The sequence below is a fragment of the Arachis ipaensis genome, chromosome B1, assembly GCF_059453495.1.
Source record: "Arachis ipaensis isolate K30076 ecotype BB chromosome B1, ASM5945349v1, whole genome shotgun sequence".
Lineage (NCBI taxonomy): Eukaryota > Viridiplantae > Streptophyta > Magnoliopsida > Fabales > Fabaceae > Arachis > Arachis ipaensis.
This window is the reverse complement of record NC_142436.1, coordinates 44,602,651-44,613,497: the sequence shown is the minus strand read 5'-3', so window position 1 is coordinate 44,613,497 and position 10,847 is coordinate 44,602,651. Positions and strand designations below refer to the sequence as shown.

The window sequence follows — 10,847 nt, the reverse complement described above, 5'->3', positions numbered from 1 at the left end:
ATCGATTATTAGGAAACTATTTCTCATGAAAGATATTAATAATGATAGGAAAAAGAAACTAATGGATAAGAAAAGGAAAAAGAAGAGGAGATGGAACATAGAGAAAAGATTATGGCAATTAAAGAAAAGGAGTTACAAATTCAAGCGGTAATGAAAGAACAAGAATTATAAACTCAAAGATATATTAAAGAAATAAAAATAAATGCAATAAAAAAGGAAAAGAGAAATGGATATGCAAATACTTAATACTGATACGTCTACAATGATTGAAAAACGACAAACTTTTCATGAGATTGCATGAGAGAAAATATTAATAAGTGGTTTACTTAATGGTTCCTTGGATTTATAGAGTTAAGTAGTCTTATTTATTTTTATTATATATTAATGTATGTGTGTACTTTGTTAGTTTGTTTTGTTCTATTTTGTAATATAGTATTTTTTTTTTTATTTGTGATGTAACTTTTAAAATTAGTCAATATTATTATGCATTATTGATTATGAAAGTAACTATTACAAAACTAACCGTTTTAAAATTAGATAAAAAAATAACAATTATAAAATAGACGTTGCAAAAGTAGCCATTGAAAAGTAGCTATTTGTTGCGGATATACTTATAAATATCAATTATCAAACATTTACCATCACAAACTCCATTCAAAACTAGTTTCTCACCTTACAAAAATTACTAAATATTATATTTTAAAAAATGGCTAAAAATTTTGATTATATATTTAATGAGGCTTTTTATAGTAAAAGAAGGCGAGATAATACACTCATAGATAATTGGATCGATGAGTGTTTGTTTGATGATTTAGAAGAAGAAGTCATTGAGAATAGCTCTTTTCCAACTCCTCATAGATAGATCAACAGAGATCGAGAAGCAAGACATAATCGCCTTTTGAAAGATTACTTTACAGATGAGCCAATATATAGTGCTGATATTTTTCTATGGAGGTTTCGAATGAGAATACATGTATTTTTTTGGATAGTAGATGTCTTCTCACATGCCTATTCATATTTCCAACAGAGGATCAATGCTATTGGGAGAAGAGGCTTGTCATCACTGCAAAAATGCACTGTTGCGATACGGAAGTTAGCATATGGTGTAGCAACTGATGCTGTTGATGATTATGTGCGCATAGGCAAGAGCACCACAATTGAATACTTGAAAATTTTGTTTAAGGTGTCATTTCAATGTTCTAGGATGAATACTTGCTAAAACTAAATTCAAATGATATACGACGCCTGATACAAATGGCGAAGGCTCGTGACTTTTCTGACATGTTGGATAGCATCGACTGCATGCAATGGAAATGAAAAAATTGTCCAAAGACGTGGAAACGTATGTATATGAGTGGTTATCGTAGGGTTGCAACTGTATTACTTGAGGTTGTAGCATCTTTAGACATTTGGATATGGCATGCATTCTTTGAAATTTTTGGTTCAAATAATGATATCAACGTATTTGATCTTTCACCAGTATTCAATGATAATCTAAATGATCGTACTCCGAAGGTAAATTGCACTATCAATGGTGATAATTATACTATGAGATACTATTTAACGGATAGTATTTATCCTGAATGGACCACATTTGTCACATCAATATCAAAGCCACAAAGGCAGGAACGCAAGTTATTTGTACAATGCCAAGAAAGACAAAGAAAAGATGTAGAGCGAGCATTCAGAGTATTGCAAGTACACTATGCAATTATATGTGGTCCAACCCACTTTTGAAAAAGAAGAAACTTGCAAATATAATGAGAACTTGTATTATATTGCATAATATGATTGTTGAAGATGAAAGAGACAATTATACAAAAAATTTTGCTAAGGACCTAGAATATGACGATGTCAAAAATGACTTATCACAACCACAATTGGGAGAGGAAGACTTTGCACCATATCATCAATTTCTCTCGAAAGAAATATCCAACTTCAAAATAGGCAGCAACATCGACAACTAAAAGAGGACTTGATTGAACACATATGACAATTTCATAATACGTATCGTCAACTATAAATTTTAACTATCTTTTTCTTTATATTAAGTAATGTTGCAAATTAGTTTAAGCTCGAATTAATATTGTGTATTATTGTTATTTATGAAATTATTAATTTTTTTAAATTAATTTTTATAATAGTAAATTATTTTTAATTTATAAATTATAATAATATTATTGTAAAAAAATATTTATATTAATTTTAATTACATTAATAATTAATTAAGTGAGACCATAAAAGGGACTAAACTTAATTCTTTCTAATGAAGAAGAGAAAAATGTTTTGAGTTTCTATTTACTGTTTATAAATACAAAAGCTGATGTGAATTTACTTTTTATGACAAGTGGGGCATAAATAGGAATTGAGATAAATTCTCTATTTGGAGATGGTCTTAGAGAAAAAGGTTGTCATAGTGTCATGTTCTTTTGGTTTGAGAGACTGCTATTCCTAAAAGAATTAGAATAAGGGCCAGTTTGGATAGGTCCATAAATTACTTTTTTTTACTTTTAACTTATAAAAAGTTATAACATTAATGTTTGGTAAAATTTTTAAAATCAAATTATAACTTTTTAAAAAGTTATTTAAGTACTTATAGAGAAGTTAAAAAAATGACTTTTTTTATAATAAAAATTTTTTTATCACTTTTCTTTTAAATAAAAACTTTAGGATTAAAAAACCAAATACAAAATAACTTATTTATAAACTACTTTTAATATAAATATTTATTATTTAAATTCTTTTTTTAAAAAGAACTTAATTAAGCTGTCTATTCAAATTAAACCTAAAACCCTTAGCAAAAAAGAGTAGAAAGAGAGGATTTAAGAGAAAGACCAAAAAAGCCTTTCAAAAGAAAAAAAAAGGATAAATGATCCGACTCTAATATTAAAGCTGACAAATCTTTCCACTAAAAATTAAAACAAATATTATATCCATAAAAAATAAAATTCTCTTAATAAAATTATTCAAAAATTTAAAAATTATTAAAAATTTTTAAATTATTTTCTAAACTAACCTAATTTAACCCCAATTTTAATAGTCCTTCACTCTCAATCCCCTATTCCCCGTTCTATTTGTACCTCTTACATGGATTAGATGCGCTGATATTCTTTCTATCTTGGTTTTTATTTTATTCCACAAAAAATTAATCCTTCGTGCTTATAAGTTTCTTTGAATCTAATGAGAAATGGATCCTCTCAATTTTTTTTAATAATTAAGAGAGTAAAGTGTAATCTTTCACTATTGATTTTATAAGTAAGACCAAGAATAAATATAAGAGAGAGAACAATAAAAGATTAAAAATCACACTTTACACTCTCAATTTTTTTTAACAATTGAGAGGATCCATTTCTAATCTAAAGAGTTAATTACCTCCTTCATTTGATGTCAACTAAGAGAGGTGAATTAATGTATGCACATCAGTTTTACTTTACCCCTTCATGATTTAAAAAAAAAAAATAATTGTGCAGAAATTTCAGTGTATCAAAAATAAATCTATTAAAAGTTTATTATAATTTAAACTTTTATTTTGGTCTAATTATAATTATTTAAAAGTGATTAATGACTTAATCTCATTTCTTGATGCTAATATTTGATGGACGAATTAAATTAAAAGTAACGACACAAAGATGGTCTTTTCTCTACCCATAACACACTACGTTTTTAAGTTTTTATTTTACTGAAAATTCGAGAAAATTCCAATCTTAAAGTTCAACTTTATCATAACCAAAACTCATTATAACAATTAATTCAAATATGAAAAATCATAACTTTTAAGATTTTAATTAATACTTCTGCTTAAATTAAATTCTATATATTCAACATAATTAAGCTTCTTGATATCCATCAAGTGTTCCAATAAAGTGAATAAAGTGAAATGTGACCGACCACGCAAAGAAAAAATTACAATTCAAAGAGAGACCATATCTATATCTGTGCTTCCTGTCTTGAATTCTAGCCAAGTGAGCACCAAAATCACAGCCGACGATCATACCAATGCAATGGTGGGGAAGGTGGTAACCAGCTAATAGAAGGCTCTTTTAGATAATGTTTGTTTTAAGGTATTGAGGCAAATTAAAAAATTGAAATTTAGTATCATATTTGTTGGCTTGAAGATTGGTACAAAAATTTCAGTTTATATTTTTAAAATTTCAATATTTCAGTACCTCTAAAAAGTGGAGACACAGGGGATTAAATTTTTAGGAGCAGAAACTGAAACTTTAATAATATCTTATACCTAAATACCTCCATTTCAATTAATTAATTCTAACTTTACTTTTTGTACAAATTAAATTATGGCTTCATTCTTATTTCAATCTCTTGTCTCCTAATTTATACCAAATACACTACCGAGACTTATTTCAGTCCCCATCTCCCAGTCTTTATTTCTCAGTCTCAATCTCTGTCTCTCTTTCAAACGTTACTTTAGTGCCGGATATTTGCTTAATGTGGACAGTTATGGTGGTGGTGATAGTGAATTGACAATGAAATAGGATTAGAGCTAAGATTGGATTTAGGTTAGATCAAGTTTGGTTTGAAGATAATTTTAAAATTTATAGCAATTCTTTTAAAATTTAACGTGTTTTGTCAAGAGAATTCTATCTTTATGAGTATAAAATTAGTTTTTTTTTTAATAAATTTATCAATATTTTAAACATTCATAGATAAAAGTAATCAGGATTGCTACACATTCAAGTATTTTTTTCATTTAAGTTTATTTAAGTAGGTCCAACACCAACAAAAACCACTCTCATTATTTTTAAATACACGCATACGTCCTCTCCTCCTCCTCCAACATTATTGAATTGAATTGAATGGACGCAGGTGTTCTGAATTAAATTGAATTGATAATCTCTAAATTGTAGACACATGTGTTTTGAATTTGATTTTATATAATGGATCATGTTCCGTTCATTTAGTACTATACAATTGTTTCACCTTAATAACGTGTTCGGTTCATTATGCAAAAAACTGTTTTGAATTTGATTTTATATAATGGATAATGTTCCGTTCATTTAGCACTATACAATTGTTTCACCTTAATAACGAATTGATGTTCCGTTCATTTAGTACTATACAATTGTTTCACCTTAATAACACGTTCGGTTCATTATGCAGAAAATTGTTTTGAATTTGATTTTATATAATGGATAATGTTCCGTTCATTTAGTACTATACAATTGTTTCACCTTAATAACATGTTCGGTTCATTATGAATTGAATTGAATTGTTTTGAATTGAATGAATGCGAGTATTCTGAATTGAATTGAATTGATAATCTCTAAGGAGGAGAAGAAGGAAAGAAAAAAAACCTGCGTGTACAAATTTAGAAGATAAAAAAGAAAAAGAAGAAGAAATACGAGGAAGCAAAGGAGAACAAGGAGAAAGAAATGGAGAAAGAGAAGGAGCATGTAATTTGAAAAGTTATTACAACAACTTGGATAGATTTAGATAAGAATTTTGTTTGGATGTAGAGTTTTATTCAAAAATAATAGTTTATCCAAAAAAAAAAAAAAAAAAGGCTAGAAAGTGGCGCCTATAAACCAGGCCCCAGTGTGGCTGAGATAGTGTAAGAATGGCAAACCTGTTTGCCTCATAGTAGCCACACCAAGGTTCGATTCCCAGCCATAGCTAGATGGTGGTAGAAAAGAGCCTTTGGTCTGTGTGAGTGGATGTGCGTGTGTATAACCAAATAAATAAAAAATAAAAAACAGGCCCCTAATTAGGGAAATGGTAAGTGACGCGTGTAAGTGTGTAGAAGGAGAGGCTGCATTGCCAATCTTTAAGGAAAGCACAACCTCTCCTAAGACAAAATGCTGCGGGGAGGGCTGCTAAGAAGAAAAAACAAGGCAAACCTACAAGGCCCTAACTGGAACATCTGATAAATTGTTTGTTTGTAGTTCAATAGAATCTACATTACATTTTGAAGGAACGTGGCATCATTAACATATACAACAGACAGACTAACGTGCTTATATAATACAAAACACTTCTTTTGGGATATCTGAAGTGGTACAAGCTAAGAGATGGAAGAAAGAATAACAATAATCAGACAAGAAACAAATATTGGTTATCGTAGGGCATCCCGAGCTAGAGTCATGGGTGCTTCCTGTATCAAGGAGATATCACCATTTGGCGAGTTTAGCAGCTGGCGATTGGAACGCTCATCATCATCATCGTCGTTATCATCATCACTAGATCCTGAAAGCCAATCAGAGTCTGATCTCTCATCATCTGCAGTCACAGACATTTTTTATCCTTATCCGCACGGTTTCATCAAATAGCATCATCAAATATATTGCGAAATATAGAATCATGCTTTCCATAACCCATCATAAATCTAGAAATAAAAGCTTTCCAAGATCTAGCATTAATTCATAAGCAAACAATCAATATTATCTGTAGAGGATACAATGTGAATGCGAATCATATTACTTCATTATTGTCATGTCTTAATGCTGTGAATATTATCAATCATATTACTTTTTATAATGTCAACGTGAATGTCTTAATGCTGTGAATATTACACTGTCGGCTAATAAAAATTTCAGAGAATCGCCATGTCCTGGTAGGCAACTGCCGACTACTATAAAAACTCGGCATAATTAGCAATTTCTAGAAATTCTATTGGCTGAAGCTGAAAGTACAACGGTCAATGCACAGACAAATTTGAAACACATCATTTTATTGGTTTCAAAGACAAATGCGCAAGACTATGCAACAATTGGCAAAAATCAAATATGATTGTCTCAACATCTTACCGGAACATGCTAGATGTTCGGGAAGATGTCTAACAGCAGCAACCTGAAGGCTTTCTGGCAGAAGACAATTGCAGAATGAACCTGAAACTTCAAACATAATATTAAACACTAGTAAATGCAAATATGCAATCATTAAATACACAAAATCAAAGATTCAAAGTGCAATTGTAATGTGGGTTGCTAATGCACAATCAAAGTTTTACCAACTTTGCCCCTAATGCTTCTACATCTCATCATCTTCATCATAGCACCACCCCACCCCATCGATGCCACCACACAGCCACCACCCCCACCCGACCCAGTCACCCCCTTACACTCACCACTTCCAGTTCCCCTCACCCCTACCACCACCATCTCTGCCCCCTCTTCCCTCACCTTGCACCACCCTCGTCCTGTTTCATCCTCCCTCTCTTATCCATCTCCAACAGCTCCCCATCCCACCTCCACCACCCCTTGCCACTGCCCACCCACCTCTCACTGCCGCCACTGTCACTATGTGACAAACAGAGAAGTACGCCGCGTGAGAGTTCGACCCCTGCTGCAGATCATGTTGCGTTGTTCATTGCAGATTGTCCTCTGGCTTTGCTTCAGCCGCAATCTTCTCTTTCGCAGCTTCGCATCCAACTTTGCTAGTTCGAACCTTAACAGATCCATGTCCTCTTCATATTGGTGTTCCCAATTTGGCATGAGAGTGATTCTAGAATATTTGTTAAATGTATTGTTGAGCTGTGTTTAATCTATTGTTGTTATTGTTGTTTGTGGTGGTGGTGATGATGAGCTGGGTTAAAGGTGAGATGGTGATGGTGGATGATGATGCTATTAGGGGCAAAATTGGTATAAATATAATTGACCAGATGTTGACTGTAAAAAAATTAACGTCCAGGGTAGAACTGAAACTTATTTGAAACATTAGGGACAAAATTGAATCAAAATAAACATTAAGCATACTTTTGAAACTTTCCAAAAAATTCAGAAACAAAAAGTATATTTTAATCTAAAATTTATAATACATATAATGAAAAGGCAAATTACACCTGCTAAGAAATCAGTATTAGCAAGCAATTCTCACCTACACGGGCCAGCCGATTTACCCATGCGGGAATAGGCTTTCCAGTTAGTTGTTGGCAAACTTCGTCCGTAAAATGGTTGCAATTCTTGGCAATCAGATGGTAAGTGTCTCCATGATACTTTGAAGATAAGTGCTCAATGAAAGTGCGAAATTCTAACTGAGACATGTCAGTGGTACCTAATAACACTGATCTTCTGAAAATGAAGCCGGGACAGCTTCTAGGTTCCACCTCAAATACGCCACTTGTTGAGTAATCATGTGCACCAAAGCCATATTCCATGCCATGTACTGTTCACCGAAACAATAAGCTATAAGTTGGTTTAGGAGGATATTAAAAAAAAAAACATCAAAGCCCCCTGTACAATAATTTATACTATTCATTTAGATGTTATAACTTAATGATATTTGAAGTTGTTGGATTAAGAATATGAAGAACACATTCCAAGAAGTGTCATAGGAGATATATGGAGTGGAATTCCATTTGTTATCTGAACACTACCACTATATCAAATGTGATCTTGTTGTGGAATGACAAACAACAAGCCAATGATGACCCACTAGAAACAAGATAGTAACAAGAAGAGGTAAATGCACTAAATGCAGAAAACAACTCTATACTAAATGGAAACCCCTAACATCAGTTGGATGAGGTTATTCTGAATCGCAACAACTGAATTCAGAATTTGGAAGCGCCAAAACCAACACCAATGAGCAATCATAAGATCACAGTGAAGTGATGCGAATTCTAGAATGTCAGTTGTGGAGAATAGAAATGAAGATCTCCATATATTCAAGTAGTTGAGTTAGTTTAGATTCACATAAAAAGGCTTAAAGTGACAGAAACTACGATGAAATATGAGGCAATAATACCAAAACGTTGTGAAGTTGCAACTCATTGATTATGTAAAGACACAAAGTGAGAGGATGAAGGATGATATTGATATTTGGTTAAAATAAGTTGGACACAGAGCATTATAAGAGATATTTTTACAAAGAACATCAAGTGTAAAGAGAGGAGAGTTTCTTCTAGTGTATTAAACCTTAGATTAGATCCAACAGGTACAAATTTATTAACCACAATTTCGAAACAATGAAAAGCAACACCTTGAATAAAATTTAAAATTCTCAAATCTGTACCTTTGAGATCACTGAAAAGTCTATAGGTAACTGTCTTCCTCACCCTAATTCACAAGCTTCCATAGTTTAATACATTACTTAAATTAAGTCCGATAAAATTTTAAAGAATCATAAGTTCCCAGGACCTACTAGCCTAAAAAAAAAAATTACCAACCACTGCAAGCAGCATTAACTATTTTCATCATGATGCACTATTCTCCAGTGGTACGTCTTATTGGGAAAGCCAGATCAAGGAGCAACATAACATACAACAACGAAAAATCTACCTTCTAACAATACAATAATTTTCACACAGTCACACGTATCTCCTTACCAAACAAAACAGACACTTCATTTCACATTATATATACTGACAATATGCATTCAAGTACCACCTCAATTTTTTCCTTTTCCTTTTCCTCTATTCTTCGACCAACAACAAAGCACTATGACATAATATCACTTGGCAATTCTATAACATATACAAAATCTAATTGTCTCATAATTCATCCTAGCTAATCCTCGCAATATGATGAAACAACACAAGCTCAAAATTAAAACCTTGCAGTAATCTAAGAGCATAAAAGGGGTTATGCAGACAAACCTTCGATACCCGAGTGATAGATTCCAACACCAAAGGCATAAAGGTAATTGTTCACAGGCGTGAGATCATATACATTGAGATACACCATAGTGTTTCTCCTCTCATTGTTGTCCTGCACCCTTTCTGAGCTCATGCTCAAAGGGAACATAGGCATTGTGTATGGTTTTCCACCTTTCTATTTTTCTTCTGCCCCAATTCTCCAAATTATATATCATATATCCCCATGACACTCAGGATCACAACCTCATCTTCTTCGTGTCGCAACAGAAGCCTAAAAATTCATCCCAAAGAGATAAAACAACAAAATTAAAAGAACCCCATTTACAGATACATGGTATACAACAAAAAGAAGCTGAAAAATTCAGCATTTTCATACGGAGTTGGTGAACAGAGACTCTTTTCTTTCCACCTTGAAAAATAACCCCCAAAAGAAGAAGCTTGAGATCTTGAAATTGTTACCTAAATTATGGTGGGTGCTACTTAACAAAATGCAGGTGAAGCTCGAATTTTCTTAATAGCACAGATTTAAATGTAAATGCCGCTTACAATGAAGATATGAAGGTAGACCGCATGAAGAAGCCCTAGCAAAACCCCTAATAAGAAGAAGGGGGGAAAACAATGGAAAAAGACGCAATAGCAATGGCGAAAGAAAGAATAAAGAAACTTACAAAACGAGAAGAGGGTTGGATTAGCGTTATGGAAGAAGGGTAAAGCTTGAAAATTGAGGAAGAATTGAAGGTGCAATTTGGTGAAGGCAATGTGAGGTGCGTTGCCCGCAATTCACAAAAAGGCTAAAATCAGAGACTCCTCTCTTTGCCTAAAAGCCGCCATGGCCGATACTTCGTTAAAAAGGCAACTCGAGTTTTTATTTTAACTAAGGTGTTTCTTTCGGTAAGATGATAATTTTATAAGTACCACAAAAACGTGAATAAATTAAAATAACGATACGTGAAATGTATTTTTTACGTTAATAAATAATTTTTTTAAAATTTATATTATATCAATATTTTATTAAAATATTTTTTTGTACTTTAATAAAAATAAAAAATATTTTTTATTTAATTTTATGAAAAATATTTAAATTTTTTAATTTTATAAAAAATATTTAAATAAAAATTATTCTAATTTTTTTAATTTAGTTAAAATTCAAAATTCAATTTATAATTTTATCTTTTGAAATTTAAAAATCAAAACAAAAATATATATAAAAAAATAATAAAATTATTCATTTTCTCTAAAATTTAGTGTTTTCATCTCTTCTTTTCTCTTTTTTTTTATGGCAAAGAAAAAGAAGCTC

General features: G+C 31.6%; 2 protein-coding genes across 4 annotated transcripts; one reads left to right on the top strand and one right to left on the bottom strand.

The window, feature by feature from the left end:
• Positions 1 to 1,344: 1,344 nt before the first annotated feature.
• On the top strand, positions 1,345 to 1,737 carry LOC148576394 (uncharacterized). Its single transcript, XM_088502716.1, has one exon. It carries the CDS (start codon positions 1,345 to 1,347, stop codon positions 1,735 to 1,737), a length of 393 nt encoding a protein of 130 aa, XP_088358842.1.
• Positions 1,738 to 5,860: 4,123 nt separating this feature from the next.
• Positions 5,861 to 10,434, bottom strand: LOC107629578 (deSI-like protein At4g17486). Of its 3 annotated transcripts, XM_088501394.1 has the most exons (6): positions 10,219 to 10,431; positions 10,010 to 10,131; positions 9,551 to 9,821; positions 7,831 to 8,118; positions 6,762 to 6,842; positions 5,861 to 6,234 (listed from the first exon to the last, which is right to left on the bottom strand). In XM_088501394.1, the coding sequence occupies exons 3-6, from the start codon at positions 9,702 to 9,704 to the stop codon at positions 6,071 to 6,073; spliced, it is 687 nt and encodes a 228-aa protein (XP_088357520.1). In that variant the 5' UTR covers positions 9,705 to 9,821; positions 10,010 to 10,131; positions 10,219 to 10,431; the 3' UTR covers positions 5,861 to 6,070. The 3 variants fall into 3 exon arrangements, with proteins under 3 accessions (XP_088357520.1, XP_088357519.1, XP_016187882.1); XM_088501393.1 differs by lacking the exon at positions 10,010 to 10,131 and having other exon boundaries at positions 10,219 to 10,434; XM_016332396.3 differs by having other exon boundaries at positions 10,010 to 10,393.
• Between the last annotated feature and the right edge of the window lie 413 nt (positions 10,435 to 10,847).

Coding starts and splice junctions, on each gene's coding strand:
- LOC148576394 (XM_088502716.1), top strand. CDS start 1,345: ATGTATATGAGTGGTTATCGTAGGGTTGCAACTGTATTACTTGAGGTT.
- LOC107629578 (XM_088501393.1), bottom strand. CDS start 9,704: ATGCCTATGTTCCCTTTGAGCATGAGCTCAGAAAGGGTGCAGGACAAC. Junction 8,119..9,550: donor CTATCACTCGGGTATCGAAG/GTTTGTCTGCAT, acceptor TTCGGTGAACAG/TACATGGCATGGAATATGGC. Junction 6,235..6,761: donor CGAACATCTAGCATGTTCCG/GTAAGATGTTGA, acceptor CTGTGACTGCAG/ATGATGAGAGATCAGACTCT.